At 42.6% G+C, this 22,237-nt stretch overlaps 2 protein-coding genes across 3 annotated transcripts in view; one reads left to right on the top strand and one right to left on the bottom strand.

The window, feature by feature from the left end:
• Positions 1–22,237, top strand: part of RAB39B (RAB39B, member RAS oncogene family) — a 404,112-nt gene that overhangs the window by 6,413 nt on the left and 375,462 nt on the right. The window contains exon 2 of one of the 2 annotated variants that reach the window (XR_014176309.1): positions 1,886–3,825. Coding sequence is in view for 1 of the 2 variants with exons in the window: in XM_081964032.1 (XP_081820158.1) it covers positions 1,886–2,312 (427 nt within the window). In the remaining variant the exon portion in view is untranslated. Of the gene's footprint in view, positions 1–1,885; positions 10,727–22,237 lie in introns of those variants that run through there. The other variant, XM_081964032.1, reaches the window with a different exon arrangement.
• Positions 10,227–18,524, bottom strand: VBP1 (VHL binding protein 1). Its single transcript, XM_081964033.1, has 6 exons — positions 18,366–18,524; positions 14,492–14,616; positions 13,495–13,561; positions 13,015–13,113; positions 12,121–12,259; positions 10,227–10,818 (listed from the first exon to the last, which is right to left on the bottom strand). Exons 1-6 carry the CDS (start codon positions 18,471–18,473, stop codon positions 10,748–10,750), a joined length of 609 nt encoding a protein of 202 aa, XP_081820159.1. The 5' UTR covers positions 18,474–18,524; the 3' UTR covers positions 10,227–10,747.

The following is a 22,237-nucleotide window of genomic DNA, read 5'->3' as shown; positions in this document are numbered from 1 at the left end:
ATGCTCTCAGGCAAAGTACTACATATAACAGCCAATACCTACTAATATTGTGTTCTCTTAACTTGTTCTGACTGGGTCGCGGTGCCACAGTGGCTAAGCCGCTGAACTTGTCGATGAGAAGGTTGGCAGTTTGAATCCCTAGCGCCGCGTAACAGAGTGAGCTCCCGTTACTTGTCCCAGCTTCTGCCAACCTTGCAGTTCGAAAGCATGTAAAAATGCAAATAGAAAAATAGGAACCACCTTTGGTGGGAAGGGAACTACGTTCTGTACACCTTCGGCATTTAGTCATGCCGGACACATGACCACAGAGACGTCTGCGGACAGCGCTGGCTCTTCAGCTTTGAAACGGAGATGAGCACCGCCCCCTAGAGTCGGGAATGACTAGCACACATGTGCGAGGGGAACCTTTACCGTTACCTTATTCTAGTAGGATCATGTCCAATCAGGAGCCTTGTTTTGCTGACCACAATGACTTGATTTAGACACTGTGCTCTGAAAACAGATTGCGTTCATCACAGTGTGTGAAACTTGTCATGAATGGGTGGCAAGGTAGTCCTCGACTTATGACCACAACGGAGACCAGAATTTCTTGATTTCTGTTGTTAAGCAAGGCGGTTTTTGAGTCATGCCCAATTTTACAGCCTCTTTGCCATTCAGTCATTGCAGTTATCAAGCACATCCATCTTTTCCCTTGGACTTTGCTTGCTGGAAGCCAGCTGAGGAGGTCATAAGTGGCGATCGTATGACCCCAAGATGTTGCAACCCAGAGGTGACATTCAGCAGGTTCTGACCAGTTTGAGTAGTTCGGAGAACAAGTAAATCCCACCTCTGGCTGGCCCCGCCCCCATCTATTCTCTGCCTCTCGAGTCCCAGCTGATTGGGAGGGAATGGAGATTTTGCAGTAACCTTCCCCTACCACGCCCACCAAGCCACGCCCACCAAGCCAAGCCACACCCAAAGAACCGGTAGTAAACCTTTTTGAATCCCACACTGTTGCAACCATTGTAAACACATGCCTGATGCCAAGCAACCAAATTGGGGTCATGTGACTGTGGAGATGCTCTGTTGGTTGCAAGTACGAGGATTGCTGGTAAGTCACATTTTTAAGTGTCATGATAACTTTGAAAGCTTACTAAAAGGTTGTAAGTCGAGGACTAACCTATAATGCCCTTGTAGGAACTGTTCTTCAAAACAGTGCATTCTCTCCGCGCTAAGTCTTTGAAATGCAGCATTCATCAGTTAAATGTGCACCAACTGGTTGGATTTGTGCAATATGCTAAACCCATGATGGTGAACCTATGGCACGTGTGCCCAAAGTGGAACGCGAAGCCACGTTGCCCGGTGCGCACAGCCTTGCCTTTCTTTCGGATTTCTGGTGCGCAGGCACGTGCAATGATCAGCTATTCTTTGCCCCATCCAGCAGTGCCGAAAACCGGTGTGCGCATGCACCCTTGCCAGCTGATTGTCAGGTGCACATGCACTCCAGAACGCAGAAGTTTGGCTTTCCTGGAGTGTGTCCCTGATGAGCGCATGCGACGTTTCCACCCAACGCCATCACAGTGCTAAGCCAGGCATGCAATTTATATAAACTGGAACGGCTGAGTTTCCTCAGCATAGTAAGCCAGGGCTTGTATAACCAGCTTGTTGAACAAGCCACAGTTGATCTCTGTATACAATATAAACCACAAGACACCATTTTATTGCCATAGTGGCTGGGCCCGAACCTCACGCTAAGCCCAAAGGAATCTGGCTTGGATCATATTCATACAGGAAACCATCCTTTGGATCGATTTGTATCTATGCCCACGAGATGAAAAATAGCTATGATTTGGTGCTTGCATTTTAATGACGTTTCCTCCTCTCTTGGGTCTTTGCTCTCTTCCAGATCCATTACGCGAGCCTACTATAGAAATTCCGTCGGGGGCCTGCTCCTATTTGACATTACCAACCGGAGGTCCTTCCAGAATGTCCACGAATGGCTGGAGGAGACCAAGGCTCACGTCCAGCCTTATCAGATTGTCTTTGTTTTAGTGGGCCACAAGTGCGACCTGGACACGCAGCGGCAAGTCACCCGACATGAGGCCGAGAAACTGGCCCTCGCCTACGACATGAAGTACATTGAGACCTCGGCACGGGATGCCATTAACGTGGAGAAGGCCTTCACTGACCTGACTCGAGACATCTATGAACTCGTGAAAAGGGGGGAGATAAGCATCCAGGAGGGCTGGGAAGGGGTCAAGAGCGGCTTTGTGCCCAACGTGGTGCATTCTTCGGAAGAAGTGGTGAAGTCAGATAGGAGGTGCCTGTGCTAACCGTGAAGTTCCCCACCCCACCCCCCCATGCGAGGAGGAAGGAGGCTTTCTTCAAAAGCCCCAACCGGTTCCATTCCTACTCCACAAACTTGGTGGGAAGGCAGAGAAGGTGCAGTTCAGGAGGCAAAGCACCGGCGCTTGGACTGCTGGAGGTCAAAAGCCACGAGGAGGCTATAACCCCCCCCCCCACCATGTACGAATCAATCCAGATGCATGTTAATGTGGTAGAGATAAGGCCAGAGGAGTTTGGAAAAACGGGGTAGGGAATAGTCACCACCAATGGGTTTTATGTACCCTGGTTTAAATAGATTCATCTCTCACTGCTTTTTTGCTTTTCTTCTTCTTTTCCTTTCTTTTCTTTTTCTTTTGAAGCCATAGTCCTACAATTAGGAAGCGTGTTTAGAACAGGAACAAGGGAAAGAGAGAGAAACCATGGCTTCTCCAGAAATCATCTGCTTCCTACCTTTTAATGATCGCCATGGATGAAAGAATAGTGATAATAACAAGAGGCTTGCTGCCATAGAAATTAAACAAGTTAAAACATTGCGGAGCCACTAAAATTGAAGCCAGAAGATGAGCCTTACTTTGTTACTTCCAATGTTGATGTTTCAAAAGCTTCCGGGGATTTGATAGTTCAGGTTCCACCATTAATCTGGAAAGAACTCACCAGTTGAATGGGTAAGCTCAATATTTATTGGTTCTTTCTTCAAAAGCCTAAGGGTACATCGTGCTTCCCTTCCCCCCGTTTTTCTCCAGAAAAGCAGCCCCACAAAGGAAGTTGATGACTGGTCAAAAGTCATCCATAGTTGAGGGGCACCTGAAAGACCTTGGGTGCTCCCAGTCCTAGCCCAGCACTTCAACCATTACAGTACCCATCCTGATTCTCAATCCTGAAAGGATTCCCAAGAGACTTTCTAATTGAGTTCTACGAGTCAGGTGTGCAATACTTCCCATTTAAATTAATGTTAGAATTACCCAGTGATGAGTATAACCTATGTATTTAATGATTCCCTCTCCCTGTCACTTAAACCGTGTCCAGTTTGAAGAAATCTTTCAGTTCTTGCTGGGTCTTTCATCCAAGATCTGAAGGAACTGGCATCTCAGTTGTTAGATTTCTGCAAGAAGAGGTAACCCTATTGATTTATTACTAATAATGGTTATTAAAATACATGATTGCATTTATATTCTATCTTTTCTCAGGGAGTCCCAGTACACTTATGTGGGCTCTCTTTTCCAATACCACAAATAGCAATAGCACTTAGCAATAGCACTTAGACTTATACACTGCACTGTGTGTACCCTTCTCTGGCAGATTATTGTGAGTGTAACTGATGCTGATTCAAACCGAAGAATCTTTTTGCATAATTAGCAATAGCAAGACTTATATACCGCTTCACAGTGCTTTTACAGCCCTCTCTAAGCGGTTTACAGAGTCAGCCTCTTGCCCCCAACAATCTGGCTCCTCATTTGACCCACCTCGGAAGGATGGAAGGCTGAGTCAACCTTGAGCCTGGTGAGATTTGAACTGCCAAATTGCAGGCAGCTGGCAGTCAGCAGAAGGAGCCTGCAGTACTGCACTCTAACCACTGCGCCACCATGGCTCAAACCTTTGAAGTAGGTTGGGCTTGGAGGTTAACCGGCCCAAAGTCTCACAGCGAGACCCTGATCACCCCACGATCACCTCATTAGATCCCCTGATCTAAGTCCAGTTCATTATCCACATTGCTTAATGAAATGTTGAAGGTTGCTTGGGCCACTTGGAAAGTTGCATTCCTATAATAAGCGATAGGAAGGGTGGGGGGGCTGATGTGTGTGTGAGAGAGGGGGGAGGGTACAATTTAATTCAGGATGTTCTAATTTTCCTCTGGAAAAAGCCAAGATTGATTAAAGTTTGAAGTAGCATTGAAGCCATGCTTCCTGCTCTTTGCACGCGGCATTTCCTGCGAGTCCCGGCCGAGAAGGAAGAGGATGCATGGTAAGATAGGCGAGGCAGAAGGGATGCAAAGCAACCATTGTTTTTGCAAGTCAGTTAACTTGCAAGTGTTGTAGTTTTAAAGGCCTTTCTTTCCCTTCTGAACATATCGATCATTTAAGCCAGGGGTCCATAAACTTGGCAACTTTAAGACTTGTGGACTTCAACTCTCAGAATTCTCCAGCCAGCTCTGGCTGGAGAATTCTGGGAGTTGAAGTCCACAAGTCTTAAAGTTGCCAGGTTTGAAGATCTCTGATTTAAGCGTTGCTTTAAGAAGGCAAGCTAGATTAGTTAAGCAAGGACGCTTATGACACAACCTGGAATTCTTAGAGGAAAACCAGTGTTTTCAAAATAAAAAGGGACTCTCTTGGTTGTCAAGAGATGGATGTGCGCAGAGGGTTTTGATGTGAGCAGAGGGAAGAAATCAGTGACTTGCAAGTGACACGTGTCATTTGGGAGATGCTGAAGGATGGGAAACAGTTTTTGAAACTCAAGATCTGCATTTTCAGCACTAGTTCCACTTTTTTTTCTTCTTGTTGATCATTTTGCATCTGGAGCTGGGCTTTTTTTGAGAATCTGAACGCAGAAAGGAAGAAAAGGAGGGTTGGATGCCTTGAGAGCATTGCAAACATTCCTGAAGAACCTTTAGGACGAAGCCAATGTTAAAAGAAACAATATTAATTGGGGTGTTGCTTTCTTTTAACGAAATAAGTTTGCAGAAAAGGGCTATACTCTTTTTAATGACCTACATACATCCAGGGTGTTTACTTTTCCTTTTGGGAGGTGACGCTAATCACGTAATAATCAGCAGAAGACACAAACAAATATACACATCCCATTTGTTAAGGAAACATTTTTTTATCGTAATGCAATAGAATAAGGGAGGAAGCCCACATATACTCAAGACCATTTCTTTTTATCAGTAAGTCAGATTTAGACTGATTTCAAGAATCTTGCTAGCGTTGAAGCCAGGAGTAAAATAGATTTGTAGGATTGGTTATATTTTGCATGCTCTGGCTCAAATTGTAGCTTTATATAAGGAAATAAAGATAGAAAGGCAAACGCTTCTGCCTAAATAACTAATTAAAGACGTTTTAGTCAATCATCTGAATTTCTGCTGAATAATTACTTAAACCTGCATATGGGGGAGGGGGGGAAAACATTTCTATGAAACAAAGAGGTTGGGTTCTTTTTAGATAGTATCTGTGTGGGTGTGACAAACAGAACATTACTATTGTAGAAAAATTCCAGCTTCTCACATAAAGGATTGCTGCTTATGATCTGGTATGTGCTTGCATTGAATATGCTTTTTTTAAAAAAATAGGTCTATTTCCCCAGGAAGGGAGGGGGTGTTAGCAGTTTTAAGTCAATTAATCAAATTGATTAATTAGAATCAATCTATCCAGCTGATGAAATGTTGGAGCATCTTTAAAAGCTAGCTTTTTTCAGATAGATAGCAGAATAAACGGTGGGAGGGAGTGATGATAAATCCACGTAATACCTTTGACAACTGTCAGTACATTCATGTTGGAATTTTTCCTTCATTCTGAGTTTTTTTCTATAGTTTTCTGTTTCTGCATGATTCACCAGTGACTTCAGATAATTTCTGTGATCAAATTAAGGCAATATGTAAACTACTTTTTAAATGCCTGTTTACCAAGTGTTGAAAGATATGCTTAAGTACCTTAGGTTACAGTTGCTTGTATATTTCATCTGGACTTGGAATAGTTGAGCCATTAAAGCAAAATAATTAATTCAGAGGCGATTTTATAAATATGAACCTTATACAGTATATTCTTCTATGTGCTGTGAGAATATTTCATATACATGTACATTGTGCATAAGGGGACACAGATTAAAATGTGGGCGGTTATAGAGATGTTAATGGGAGATAGACAGAGAAGAGCAACAAAGATGATTTGGGGATTGGAGGCTAAAACATACAAAGAATGATTGCAGGAATTGAGTATGTCTAGTTTAATGGGAAAAAAGGACTGGGGGGGGTGACATGATAGCAGTGTTTCAAATAGTTATGGGATTGCCACAAAGAGGAGGGGGATCAACCTATTCTCCAAAGGCAATGAAGAGAAGCAACCTAGAACTAAGAAGAAATTTCCTGACAGGGAGAACAATTAATGAGTGCAATCGCTTGCCTCCAAAATTTGTGGGTACTCCAATCCTGGAAGTTTTTAAGAAGAGATTGGACAACCAGGTGTCTGAAATTGTATAGGATTTCCTGCATGGGGTTGGACTAGAAGATCTCCAAGGTCCCTTCCAATTCTGTTTTATATTCTTTTCAGTGACACAACACACTTCCTCTGGATTTGAGACTGCATTCAGGCCCAGTTTGGTGGTATTCTTACAGCACCAACCTTTGGCAGTTTTAAAAACTTGGTTAGTGCTTTTTGTGGCTCAGCATGTTATAGGAATCCAGCCAACGGCACTACCTGATGTTAAGACGAAACTTAACATGTGCAAATCCAAGTAGGTCTAATATTAAGTTCCAAATCAAGAATGCCTATTCAACCAGCCTTTACTGGATGGGTTATGGAGTGAATGAAGGGCTTTCTACATGCAAAGGTCAATTATGAACTCTCACCACCCCCACTACATCCAGGGAGTTTTTGATTCCGTCAAATTTATGGGGCAAAAGTTTTTTTTTTTTTTTGTTATATACCTTCAGTAAATTTTCCAAGTAATTGCAGAATCAAAAAAATTATTGTTCTGTCATTTTTAAAAAGGAGTCTGGATCCAGCACCAATCAAAATCAAAATCGATGAACTAACATAGTAGCAAATGCCTTTGAAACAGTTTTTTTCTGGGTTAATACTTAAATTAAGAATAAACATCTTTGATTTGTATTATCATGAATTAGGATGACAAAGACACACAGAAAATATATTTAAATGAAATGGAAGGCCCAATAATCCTGATTAAAAACCTGTCAGTCTTTTTCTAATGATTTAAATTTGTAAGCCCTCTATGCAAGTAGCAGTGTACCAAGGGTGGGACAGAAAAAAAGTATTCCTGTCTTTTTTTAAAAAAAATGGAAGGGGCTTTATTTTGTAAACCTGATTTTCTGAACTGATTTGAGTCGATTTCTGACGAGTACAAGGGAAAGGGCTAACGAGGCAATAGGAAGCTGTTTTCTTTCTGATGCTATCTGGCAAAATCCAGCAAAAATAGAAACAAACCCAGTTTATTCGTTTCAAATTCACCTTAGTCTGCATGCTGGATTTAAAGAAAAATCCAGACCCTCCAGATATATAATTATACTGTACATTTTCGCTAGCTTTCTGTTATATGACTGTAATGAAATGTGACGCAATATGTTGTATTTAGCTCTGTGTGGATGAAAATTATGCTCGTGCTTAGCAAAGCCGTTAATGTGAATATGTGACATGCAATACATGTAAAGATTACTTTTTTTTATTTTCCGCCATTTTTCATGAAACCTCGAGTAACTCTTGTGTACATGAACTGTGGTGGGAAACTCCCCCCCCTTCCCCCACAGATTAGGTTAAAAATAAAAACACCACCCACTGTTTGCCATGGAATCGTTTTTTTTAAAAAAACTTGTAGGCAAGTGCCATCGTTTGAAGTATTTTAGAAGCGTCTGTCATTAAGCACAACCAGGATGAAAAAATTCTAAGCAATGTAAACGGGATAATATTCCAATTGGATTACCGCCAAGGTAACCCATTGCGCTATTGGCTTATTGCTATCGTGTGTAGCTACGACATCACTGAAATCCATCCAAAGAGGTTTGCATTGCGGATAAACATTCGGAGATGTTACCACTCCAGGCGTCAAGTGAAGATGTTTCCAATTCCAATGACAGCAGCCTCTGCTGACCTCTGGCCCTGGACCTTTCATGGACATTTTGGCAGTTCAAGGAAGACATTCTTGCGGTTGGCTTGAAGCAGGAGTCAGCAATCCATGGCTCTGGAGCTGCATGTGGCTTTTTCATCCCTCTGCTGTGGCTCCCTGTTGCCGGACAGCACCACAGTCTTGAGAGGAGCTTCTGGTTGGGGGGGGAGGGGGGGAAGCAGGGAGCACCAAGATGAGACTCTATGGCAAGGGGCGGGTTTTCCGGACAGCTGCACAATTGATAGGGCTTTTGGTTAGGACAAGTAGAGGATAAAAGATGCCACCCTGGGAGGAGACTTTATGGTGGGGAAACCGGACTTCCGGTCGGCTTCAGAATTGAACGGGGGGCTTCTGGTTAGGAACCTTTGTAGCTCTTTTGAGTATTTAAGGTTGCCGACCCCTGGAGTAACTCTCTACTGGGGTCCTGAGAGAAATGTAACCAGTTGTTAGACTCATAGCACAGCCAGGTATGGTTATCGAAGCTCATTGTTGCAAAAGGAGAGAGACTGGATGGCATTTTGGCCAGAATCTGTTAGTTCTTCAAGGACTAGACTTTTTGGTTGACCTTATAAAAGAATTCTTCAATTGCTCTAGCTCTGCTAAGGTTATCAAGTTACCAAGAGCTAGGTTGAAAGTTAAATTACATGGCTTTCAATGAAATAGGAAGATGATCAGAGTCCAACAGATACTTGGATTACCGACAGTTACTTCTTTACATTTCGCCCTTTTTTCACATTGGTGTCTTGATAGGAAGCACTGATCTTTAGTCAAATTGCCTAGGAGATTGACTGAACACATTTGGAGGTCAACCGGAATATGGAAGTCTGGATGAGCTTTCTTTAGTTTGTTATCCTGCAAATTTTCTGAACATCAATATCATTGGGAGAAAAACATTTTTCCTATCGATCTTGGAAGATGAGAAAAAGATAGGATTGAAGAAATGGAAAAGGATAGGACGGGATAGATGGAAAAAATTGCAACACTGCTCCAGTAGAATAATAGAATGAGACTTAATTCCCAGGATTTTGCTTTAATAGCTGCCTATATCCAGGTCATTTCAGTCTTCATTCCATTTTTATTGGGAAAAAAGGACCAAAAGTCTTCACAGTACACAGGCACTGTTGATTTCATCGTGGTGCAGAAGCCAATATTGATTTCAAATGTTTTTGAAGTATTATACAGTTATTTTTAACAGTAATAATAAACAATGGTTTTAAGGAACGGTTGATAATTTTAATCAAATTATATATTCACTTTGGGAGTACTGCAAAGAAATCATTGGATTTTTTAAAACAACAAAGCAACTGGGAAGTTGCAGGTTTATTCAACAAAATAGATTTTTGGCAATATAAGCATGTTAATGGCTGACTTTTTCATAATGAACTGCAGCTTCTTTTGTTCCTGCTGCAACTGAGCTAAACAAAGTATCCTTTTTTTGGTAAAACACAAATAAGCAATTTGGAATCTTAAGGATGTAACATCTTGAGGCTCCATTCCTGAATGTATCTGCATGTTCTTTATTTACTTATCCTGTCTTTATTTTTTCTCAACTCAAGGCATTGTACATGCCTAATGCTGCTGTTTTGTTCTATTTCTCTCTTCACTATTTTAACAAGAAACATTTTGGAAATGTTAAAAACATTTCACTGTTTCACTGTTTTAATATAAATGAAATAATAGTACAAAACTTTACAGATATTGTTTATTAAATGAAACTAGAAGCCAGTTAACATTTGCACTGAATGAAACCTGAGCAGTTACCATAGTTACACTGCTAATTTGGCCATCAGGTGTGCTTCAAAGAAAAGGTGTCAAGGCAACATTTTTGCAAGGCTTCCTTAATAAGCAACATGGGAATAACATTCAACCTGACAACACAGCTGAGCTGCAATACACCATTTATGTCCCAGAAGTTGCAGCAGGCATCTTTGCAAGTGTCGAGACATCTGGACCAAACCAAGAAGAATGGCCAGTATGCCAGTAAAATGGAGCAAAGTATTAAAACTTTTGGCTGCCCGTTTGAAACATTGGAATTGATATTAACGTATACAAGAACCAACTAAGACTACAAACAGGATTCAGTGTTTTATTATTTAACCCTTTAAAGGCCAAATGTGATCTTTTGAAGTACCAAGATGAGCCATTCTCCGGAACAGAATTAAACAGAGAACGTCTGGAGGGTGAGATTAAAGGGGTCATTTGCCAAAAACACAACGATGTATTTACTCTGTCACATCAGTGGTAAGTTTGTCCCCGTGATATATTCTGTGGACCTCTTTAATAAATCTTCAGCATCAAAGAGTAGCTGTGACTTTAAAAAATGACCCTTTCTAATTCCCTTGACTCAAATCCCAGATTGATGAGGGGCTTCTTCACTACATACTGGTGTGGCTCCTTTTCCAACAGGCCAATCGCATGAAGCATGCATGGAACCAAATAAGATTTACCCCCTTTAAAAAATGTAAAAACAAAAGATGCTCGCCATTATGTCAATAACCAAAAAGATTAAATTAAAACACAGTCCATCAAAGGCTGAACCGAACGGTAGTTTAAAAATAAGAAAAAACAAAAACCGTATTTAAAACTAGCAGAACTAAGCCATGTTCTTAGGAGGGTCATCCTTGTTTCTTCGCTTTACATCCCAATTATAAACTCTGGCCATATCTGCAGACGGAGATTAAGGAAGGTATTTTTCAAAAGCAGACGCAGGTTTAATTATGAACATAAAGGGCTCCTCAATGGCGCTTAGGGAATAGAAAAACTGATTTTCCCAAGACAAATGCCTCCCAGGTGGATTTGAAACTTCCATAGCCAACACAGACAGACCAAGGAATGCTGGGGACAAATTTCAAGGCAGCTTTTTCACTACCCCCTTTAAAGTTCCCCTTTTAGTACATCCCGGATCCCCTGCTTGTTTGGAGAAGCAGCAATGCTCATTTGAATAAAATTGTTCTCAGCTGAGAAGACAGAATATTGACAACCACATAGTTTATTCATGTGTAGTTTTGAAAAACCTGTCTGCTGCTATTTGTTTATAGGATCAACTGCTTCACTGTCTACTAAATATAGACATGGGGTGAAATTCTTCCCACATCATGCTTAAGTAGCATTTTTTTAATGATACAGGGGATGATCAGGCTCCAATTCATTAGAAGAGAAAATCTCTTATTCTTTTAACAAACAGCCCAGTGAGAAAATAGCAACAATTCAAGAATGAGCATAGAGATAGGCCGAGAGAATAATCCGTCTACTCAGCAATGCAATGTATTTTCTATACCTGCTTCAGAAATATAAAAGACTGTTTGGAATGTCTCCTGAAAGGGAGGCCTAAAATAAGCAATATTTTAATGAAGCACCTGGAGGATCTATTTGCTTTTCCTGTAGAGCAAGGTCCCCAAACTCTAGGCTGCGGCCAATTTGCAGCAGGGTTGCATAGCATTGGCCCAGTGTGCCCACCCATGCATGCAGCTCAACTCGTGCGAGTGACGGACCAGCACAGCTCAACTTGCGCGGTGCTTGCATGCCGGCCTGATGCTCCCACGGCCCTGTTCCCTCCCCCCAAGCTGCAAAGGTTGAGAACCACTGCTTTTAGAGGAAAGAGCTTAAAGTCCAGATTGAATCTGCACATTATCCAAAAAAAAAAAAGGAAAAAGAAAAAGTAATAACCTAAAGGCTTAAGTTTATGCAAGACAGAGCTATGTTATCAAGGATCAAAATAATAGGGATCTTTTTTTTTCTCTCAGACCCTTCTTTGCTTATGCATCCACTGTCTTTAAGTGGATTTGACGGCACCTGGCTCTGAGAGTTCACTCTGGCTGAAAAACACAATAGAAATACAAGTCTTGGAACTGCAATTCTTTAACACCTGGCGCTGTCTTGAAGTCGCTTCGTGCAAATGCAATTAACAAGTAGAGGTACGCCCAACAAGACCATTCCAATCTAACATTTGAACCGCAAAAAGGATACTGACTTCCGTAGTTGTAAATTGATCTCTAAGGAAATCCAAATCTTCTTCTAGGGACTCGAGGTTTTTTGTAGCTGTGCTAAGATTTTTTTCTAGCAGTGCCTGGGCTTCGTCAATATCGTATTCCAGCATAACATTGGCCTAAGGGCAGCATTTAAATGAAAACGTATTTTTATGATTCCTTGAAATCAAGGTAGAGTTGAAGCTCAGTTTTTGCCATCTGGAAGATGCTGACCTTCCATTCATACCAGCTCTAGGCATCAGTAGGGGCATGTAATTGGGACTAAGGACAGCAAACTTGCCCATTCTGAACTTAAAGCCAGTTATCAGCAAATGCCCGTGAAACCAGAAAACTGACCTAACAGATTACTGAATCTTGAAAACTGCACAGAATAATGGATGCAGCTAATCTCCAAACTGTGCCACGAAGATGAGAATCCCATTACTGACCAGCAACTTTAATCCTTAGCTCATACATTGTTTCAGGATATACCTCTTCCTTTAGCAAAGATTTCCAAGCTGGCAAACTACGTTTTACCAGGAAGCCATGAAAGAGAATTACACATTATAGTTTGCCATGTCAGATATAATAAACAGAAAATAATAAAAAAGGAAGAGTTTCATAGTTTAGTCTCAAATATCAAAGCAATCTTTGGTGTCAGCATCTAAAATAAGTTTGCTAAAATAACATCACTGGGCTCCCTTTGAAAGTGGCTTAGATATTCTTGTGATTAAAAAAAACTAATCCTGCCTTAAAAGACAGAGTTTCCTACCACGTAAGCAAATAAGTTACAGTACATTTTTACTAGAAAATTCCAAATATGTTACAACCATATTTAGAACTACAATACATTCAGCACTGGAAGAGGTGCTTCACTTTCTATTAACTTACTTACCCCTAACCAGAGACAAACTTTATCTGTAGGAGGAACTGATGCTTTACAGTAGACATTATCTGCCAATAAGAATCTGGTTTCCATGAGATCTGTAGATTCCTTTGGAAAGGACAAATCAACATAATCAAAGCAATGGTCTATAGAGTACTTTTAATTTTCTGCCATGATGAAAATACTTAAGATTTAAAGCTAACCTGTTTGTTATAACTAATGGCGTAGCAATGTGCACACGATAGGATATTTCACTGAATTTGTCTAGGAATAAGTACACTGCTTAGAGAGAATGCATTATTTCATTTTTCAATTAGATATGGAAAATAGATGCTGTATTTCCAAAGGAATTCATTCAGATAAATGTTATGACTCAAAAGTGGTTAGGGTTGGCCATAAAATGGGCCATGACTCACCTAAGAACCTTGCTTACCTACGGAAATTCTGGGCCCAATTGTGGTTTGTAAGTCAAGGACTAGCTGTACTTACCTTTTTCTTTTGCATGTGTTTTAAGATCTCTAATGTCTGTTTAATTTCAGGAATTTGACTTTTTAATCTGTAAAATAAAACATTTAAAAAATTATTTTTATCATTCTTCATCTGGAAAAAAAACACCCAACGTTTTGATTCATACTAAAACTGTAGAAAGTAAGGAAGATGACCTTAACAGAAATATACAGGAGCTGTTACCTAGGCAAAAAGAGGTGAAGCATTTTTTTAACTCCTGAAAGATGAGATAACATTCAGAAGTGACACAGGCAGACACTTTCCTGATTCAGTGGAGTAAAAGGGGATAGAAGTACAGCACAATCTGACTTGCAAGACTGTGGTATTATAGCCAATTTTAATAAAAAGTAGTTTTGTTTTAAGCCTTCTATGGAATTAATTTCCTGGCTGGTCCAACGAGCTGGGCTGGCAATAAGTGAGACAGTGGATATTAATTTTTTTTCTTAGGAAGAAAAAAGCTGAGTCACAAATAAGTTACTTGCACATGCCATTGTGACCATGCATAAAAAGAAAAGCATTCTCTTCAGATATAAATGTAAGAACCAGGACCTACTGCCTCTGATACAGCATTTTTTTTTAAACCCTTTCAGTGTTCCCCATTACTGAATGGGGAATGAGCATCAAAAGCTCTACTTATGGCAGAATAATTATTTTACTCTATTTCAGTGCATTTTATGAAATTTCTTCCAACAGCCTCAAATGTATTTCAGGATATACAACATATAGATGTGCCCTTATGAACATTTGAAATAATACCATCACCTAGATGAATATGATGATTGGAAACTTCCTGTAGAGGGAACAGGTTATGTATTAAAACTTACTTATTTCAGCTGCTTATAACGATATGTACATAGGAAAGAAATGTCTGAAAAGTTTAATGAAATAATTTACACCATATTTACTCCATATTATTTGGAGAAGTGTCCAAATTTTAGAACAGCCCTTGTACCAGTAAAAGTATCATAAACATACCCACCTTCTTTTCTTCTGGGCAAGGTTAAGCTCCATAAATTTATATTTTTGATACTGTTCATCCAGCTTCTTGAGCACTACATCTGCTGTTTCATTTCCTGGCTGTTTCATGAAAGAATCTACATCTTCCTTAAAGTAAGAATATACATATATGATTAATTCCAAAAACACAACATCAGGCTGATGAGCCAATAACTTGTTCCTTTGGTTTTTTGACATCCTGGAAAGAAGGATTGGCAGAACTGGATAATCAGACCATCAATGAAATGCTTTTAGGTCGGCTCCTCAAAATCATTTCCATTACTGGTTCACTTAAGTCTCTCTGGTTAGCTGGGAAGCAAACACTGGTGGAGGGGAAACAAAAACAAAGAACTGAACCAAACTAGAAAATGTATAGACCTGTTCATGCTCTTTCCTAGGCAACTACACAATATGTTTCTTCCAGAAAGTTTTCTGTCTCCCAGACTGGGTCCAAACCAAAATATTACATCATAACAATAGAATAACAACCTGGATTTAACTCTCTCTTGGTTACAAAATTGGTTGGGAAATCTTGGGATTTAAGATTTAAGAATTATCCCTCTGCTTAACATATTTCATGAAGGATTTTTTTTTAAAAAAGAACTAAGTAAATGAAGAATCAGCAGTCAATGGAAAAGACCCTGCACGCTACATTCTAGGAAAGATGGCAGATGGGTATGGTAAAACCAAGTATTTTCTGTATTAAAAGAAAGATCCAAAACCTGCGCTGCTAACTAGGTTTGTGATACAGGAGCTTAAAACCTGGAATGCAATAGCTCCATTCAGCTTGGCTCCGTCAGCATCTGACAAGACAAATATTGACAAGAAACCTGCTTTTGTGGGTTTTGTTGTTTTGTTTTGTGTGCTTTTGAACCTGTCTTGACCTCTGATAGCGTCCTGGATGAGTCCTGCAGTGTGTTTTGCACTGGCCCTCCTGGGTTGAGAATGACTGGTACCACAGATAACTGGTGAGCTTTGTGTCTACGGTTGGATAGGGCTCCTGATGCCTAGTCTGGTGCCTTAGTCATGACCCCCAAATGGCTCTCTATTGAAAGTGGTTTGTGCTTGCTTGTCACACTACTTTCTTCATAAGGCTATGAGAGAGGGACTGCCCCAAGCTCATCCAATTATCTTCATTTCCTAGGCAGCATTGGAACTCAAGTCTCCCAGTTAGTAGTCTGGTGCCTTCAATCTCAATGCCAAACTGGCTGTCTTTGCCTTTAAGTCAGTCTTAAGGCAAAGGCAACTGCCTAGATGAATCCTTGCAGGGGCTCTTTTGGGCAACCTTTTTGGAAGTTTTTGCCAATGCCTCCCTTCTTGGAGATGAGGCAGAATGAGCGACCCAAAATCACTACCTCCTTGTAAATGGCCCAAAATCACCCACCTGGCTTTTATGCCTAAGGCGAGACAAGAACTCAAAGTCCATGATGATTGGCCAAGTGGTACCCAACTGGTTTTCATGCTTAAGGTAGGACTAGAACTCAGTGTCATGAGTGACCAGTTAGCTTTTATGCCTAAGGTGAGACTAGAACTCACAGACACTGATGATTGGTCAAGAGGTACCCAACTGGTCCCCAGCCTGCTTTCTTGACTCTTGAGCTAAACTAGTTCTTGACCGCCTCACCTTCCATAAACTTCCCCAATCTCCTTTTAAAGCCACTTACACAGAGTACCAAAATCATGCAGGAAAACTACGCTTACCGCCACCTTAGAAGATTCATTTCCAGCATTACCTGCTGCGGATGCTTCCCCCAAAGATAACAAAGAGACCAGCCAGACGCCTGCTGCAGTGGAACTATAGAAGTGAACCTGGACTAGCTCATTTATAGGAAACTGCTTATTTATTTCATTTATATCAGTGGTTCCCAACGTGGGGCCCACACCCCACAAGGGGGGCAATTTGATTTTTAATGGGGGGCAATTTGAACCTTGTTTAAACCACGTTAATGGCCTTTTAGGATTCCTCTGCCTCAGTAGAGTTCACTTTTTGAGTAAAGAAAGAATTATATGTGGGGGGATCAGGATTTTAAAGATACTTAGGTGGGGCATGGCCAAAAAAAGGGTGGGAACCACTGATATTATTATTTTTATTATTCAGTTGTATCACAGCAGCCAGTTGTTTCACCGGATTTGGCATTGATTACTAGTCGGGCCCCACCCAGGGGCCTAGGACGTCGTAATGTATTTTCGTAATATACGTGCAGATCCAAGCAGTGCAGCTTTTGCATTTGACTGATGGTGATTTTGTCAAGTTTTAACTGTTTTAAATGTAATTCCAGGGCTTTTGGAATAGCACCCAGAGTGCCGATTACCACTGGAATTATCACTGCTGGTTTGTGCCATAATCATTGAATTTCAATTTTTAGGTCCTGGTATTTCGTGATTTTTTCATGTTCCTTCTCCTCGACCCTGCTATCACCTGGTATTGCGATGTCTATGATTGTAACCTTATTTTTCTCAACCAGTGTGATGTCTGGCGTGTTATGCGCCAGTATTTTATCCGTTTGTATACAAAAATCCCATAGGATCTTGACCATCTGATTTTCGGTGACTTTTTCAGGCTTATGTTCCCACTAGTTTGTTGTTTTAATATTATAATTTTTGCACAAATTCCAGTGGATCATTTGTGCTACTGAATTGTGCCGCAATTTATAATCAGTCTGCGCGATTTTTTTACAGCAGCTGAGTATGTGGTCAACAGTTTCATCAACTTCTTTGCAGAGTCTGCATTTGGCATCATCAGAGGATTTTTCGATTTTGGCCTTAATGGCATTTGTGCGGATAGTTTGTTCTTGCGCAGCCAGGATTAGTGACTCTGTTTCTTTCTTCAATGTACCTGTTGTTAACCATAACCAAGTTTTTTCACTGTCCACTTTATTTTTTCCAGAAATTGACCATGCAATGCTTTGTTCTGCCAACTCTCCATTCTTGATTTTATCACAACTTTTCTGTATTCTTGTTTCGTCTGTTGGGCCTTCAGTAGATTTTTGTTCTTTACTTCGATTAATAGATGTTCTTGACTTTCTTTTAAATAATCAGCCAGTGCATGTTTTTCTTCTTCAACTATTTGCTTCACTTGTAATAATCCTCTGCCACCTGATTTTCGGGGCAGGTATAGTCTATCAGTGTCACCGCGTGGATGTAAACTGTAGTAGTAGTAGTAGTAGTAGTAGTAGTAGTAGTAGTAGTAGTAGTAGTAGTAGTAGTTGTTGTTATTATTTCAAGCTGCCTAGAGTAGCCCCAGAGCAAGATAGCTGGCAAATAAATGTAACAAACCAATATAGTGTCAAGCATACCTAAGACTCCGTCTCCTCTTATTTACCTCACAACAACAACCCTGTGAGGTGGGTTGGGCTGAGAGTGGGGGGGGGGAGGGATTGGCTCAAGACGGTCTTTGAACATAAGAGAGGCTCTACCTTAAAGGGCAATATGCCGGTTAAATTAGACAGCAGAACACCCCCACCCAATCTCTTCTCTCCCAAGAAACAGGATCTTTCCCCATTAGACGCCCTTGAGGAGCTCCCACGGACTACAGAGCCCAGAATCCCCAGCCAAAGCTGCGGGAGCCAAAGCACCCGTACCGGGCTCGGGAAAGATCGCCGCTTCGGCCCTTCCCATCCAGGGACAAGCACCGAGTAGCCTGGCCGACCCCGCCCCATGTTGAGGAGCCTCCATGGAGACAGGCAGACTACCTTCCAACGCCCGGCCGCGCGGGCCCTAACCGCCCCCTGACAGAAAGGGAGCGCGCATGCGCAAGAGAAAGCGGGCTGTTGGAACGTCGCCGTCGCGCTTCCCCCCCCCTCCCTCCCGCGTCCCGGCCCGCTTCGCCAAGCCTTTCGCCCCGCTCCCTCGCTTACGACGAAAACGGCCTCGGGGATGCCCAGGTGAGTCCTCTTGCCGACGTCGCCGGTGCCGCTTGCCGGGCCGTCGCCACAAACCGCCTCGCCGCCGGTGGCCGCCGCCATCTTGGGGAGGGAAGGCGACCGCGGCTGGCGCGCGCCGTCACGCCCGTGTCCGCATGCGCTGTGGAGGCGAAAGGCGTGCAGAGGAGGGGGCGTTACCAGGTGTCACAATCGAGGCGAGTCCTAGCGCTCCTATTGGCTGAGGAGGCGCGCGCTTGCCCGCCCGCTCCCCCCGGGAAGACGTCGCTGGAGGAGGGAGGGAGGGAAGGAGGGAGGCATTCTCCGACTAAGGATGCCCAGGCTGGCTTGCTTTCAAGAATGGTGGCTTCTTGAACGAAGCCGTAATGGAGTGGTTGATGGAAGAAGTTGCAGAGCTGGTTAAGGCTGAAATGCATCGGAAGGACAAGAGCAGGTTGCAATTCATCCCTTCGTTTTGCAATCTCAGCTCAGTGCAAATACTGAGGCTTTATGCACCGCAGACAAATTCCTTGTCTGTATCAACAGTAGAGACCTTCAAATGTCTAGGTTCTATCATACAGGTGAAACTCGAAAAATTAGAATATCGTCCAAAAGTTCATTTATTTCAGTAACGCAACTTAAAAGGTGAAACTAATATATGAGATAGACTCATTACAGACAAAGCAAGATAGTTCAAGCCGTGATGTGTCATAATTGCGATGATTATGGCTTACAGCTCATGAAAACCCCAAATCCACAATCTCAGAAAATTAGAATATTGTGAAAAGGTGCAATATTCTAGGCTCAAAGTGTCCCACTCTAATCAGCTAATTAAGCCATAACAACTGCAAAGGGTTCCCGAGCCTTTAAATGGTCTTTCGGTCTGCTTCCGTAGGAATCACAATCATGGGAAAGACTGCTGACCTGACAGTTATGCAGAAAACCATCATTGACCCCCTCCAAAAGGTCATTGCAAAAGAAGTTGGATGTTCCCAAAGTGCTGTATCAAAGCACATTAATAGAAAGTTATATGGAAGGGAAAAGTGTGGAAGAAAAAAGTGCACATGCAGCAGGGATGACCGCAGCCTGGAGAGGATTGTCAGGAAAAGGCCATTCAAAAGTGTTGGGGACTTTCACAAGGAGTGGACTGAGGCTGGAGTCAGTGCATCAAGAGCCACCACACACAGATGAATCCTGGACATGGGCTTCAAATGTCGTATTCCTCTTGTCAAGCCGCTCCTGAACAACAAACAACGTCAGAAGCGTCTTACCTGGGCTAAAGAAAAACAGACCTGGTCTGTTGCTCAGTGGTCCAAAGTCCAAACTTTTGCATCTCATTTGGAAACCAAGGACCCAGAGCATGGAGGAAGAATGGAGAGGCACACACTGCAAGATGCTTGAAGTCCAGTGTGAAGTTTCCACAATCGGTGTTGATTTGGGGAGCCATGTCATCTCCTGGTGTTGGTCCACTGTGCTTCATTAAGTCCAGGGTCAACACAGCCGTTTACCAGGAGATTTTGCAGCACTTCATGCTTCCTTCCACAGACGAGCTTTATGGGGATGCTGACTTCATTTTCCAGCAGGACTTGGCACCTGCCCACACTGCCAAAAGCACCAAAACCTGGTTCAATAACCGTGGGATTACTGTGCTTGATTGGCCAGCAAACTCGTCTGACCTGAACCCCATAGAGAATCTATGGGGCATTGCCAAGAGAAAGATGAGAGACATGAGACCGAACAATGCAGAAGAGCTGAAGGCTGCTATTGAAGCATCCTGGTCTTCCATAGCACCTCAGCAGTGCCACAGGCTGATAGCTTCCATGCCATGCCGCATTGAGGCAGTAATTGCTGCAAAAGGGGCCCAAACCAAGTACTGAGTACATATGCATGATTATACTTTTCAGAGGTCCGATATTGTTCTATGTACAATCCTTGTTTTATTGATTGCATGTACAAGCCAGGAGGGACACGGGTCCAATAAACATGTGTAGGACGCAGACGTCCACGCAACCTGTCCAAATCCTCGATGGCAACCGAGTCAAACTCCTCCCAGAACGGTCCCTCAAGACTCGCCTCGGGCGTCTCCACTGGACCACTGAAAGGGGCCCATCCCATCCGGATTTGAGCGACTTTGTCCTGTAGATAATTCCCAAACTCCTCTGCTCTGCCCTGTAAAGGGGCTTCCTGCGGTCTCTCAAACAAGAGGGAGCGAGTCACCCGAAACAGGGCGGCAGGGCGGTTATCTGCGGACGCAATAAGAGCGGCACAATGTTGACGTTTGGCCGCTCTTAATGCCACAAGGTACGTCCTCAAATAGGCTCGTGCCTGTGCTCGGTCAAATTCGGAACGGGAGGATCTCCAACGACTCTCTAGGCGTCTCTTGTGGCGTTTCATCACCCTTAGCTCCTCGGTAAACCAAGGGGCCAGGGTGGTTCGTCGCCGCAGGAGAGGCCGCAAACGCGCCACCCGGTCTAGGGCCCCGGTAGTCGCACTATTCCAGGCGTCTACCAGGTCCTCCACTCGGGGGCGGGTCAGGTCCACAGGAGGTGGCCCAAGCTCCGTCTGGAACCTATCTGGTTCCATCAGGCGCCTGGGGCGGAACCATCTAATACCTTCCGGTTCCGCCTCCCCGCAGCGGGGGGTAGCACCGGGGAAGTCAAGCCGGAGAAGTGAGTGATCTGACAATGACAGGGGAATAATAGAACTAACTTGGTTCTATTTGAACCCTTTCTTCCTCTATTCTCCTTGTATATTTATTTATTTATTAGACTGTTTCCCATTTTCTAATTTTGAAGACCCAGCTCTCTGGAAAAGCCTTCTAAAGCTGGGAAAGGTGGAAGGAAAGATAATGCCAGGAGCATGGTGGAAGGACTCAGTTGTAGCGTTGCAGTGGCATTGAGGGAAGGGAGTTGGCTTGAAAAGGTCAACCTATTTTTCCAAAGCTCCTGAAGGCAGGACAAGAAGTCATGGGTGGAAACTGAACAGAGAAGCAACCTAGAACCCAGGAGAAATTCCCTGATAGTGAGAACAATCAACCAGTGGAACGACTTGCCTCCAGAACTTATGAGTCCTCTACACTGCGAGCTTTTAAGAAAGGACTAGACAATTGTTTTTCTAAAATGGTATAGGGTCTCCTGCTTGAGCAAAGGGGTGGATTAGAAGACCTCCAAGGTCCCTTCCAACTCTGTATTCTGTATTCAAAATAGGGGTAGATCATTGTGGAGAAAACTGCTAGGTGTTGAAAATGACTTGATGGCATAGAACGCATCAATTTTAGAATTGTGATCCTTAAAGCACCTGGATGCAATGCAGCAGCAATGGGAAGCAGAATCTGATCTCCTTTCCAGGCCCTTTGAAGTAAACTTAACAAGGCATCATCTAGAAGGGTTGGACTACAACTCCCATCGCATAAGATGAAATATGAGACAAACTGCAGGCCATCTAATTTAGCAAAGGCTGATGCTAGGATTGCTCAAAGATTACTTTTTGAAAACTACTTCAAGCCCCAAGTTGGTTGCTCTTGGCTAACACCTTTGAAGGATTGTTAGGCACAGTGTCTTCTAAAGCAGGGGTGTCCAAACTTGGGAACTTTAAGACTTGTGGACTTCAACTCCCAGAATTCCCCAGCCAGCTATGCTGGCTGGGGAATTCTGGGAGTTGAAGTCCACAAGTCTTACAGTTCCCAAGTTTGGACACCCCTGTTCTAAAGGTTTACAGTATATTAGATTGACATGACTGAATCTTCTAAGGAAAGGCAGGTTTTGCTTTGTTTTTGAAAAAGGTTTCCTCTTCTATAGCCCCATAGGGACTCAGCAGCTATTGTTTCAATTGTGCAAAATTAAAAAAAATTATCAAATTGAAGACAAAAC

Source organism: Natrix helvetica (genome assembly GCF_964273705.1).
Source record: "Natrix helvetica genome assembly, chromosome: 11".
Classification (NCBI taxonomy): Eukaryota; Metazoa; Chordata; class Lepidosauria; order Squamata; family Natricidae; genus Natrix; species Natrix helvetica.
Note: the sequence above shows the minus strand (reverse complement) of the source record. Positions and strands in the feature narration are given on the sequence as shown.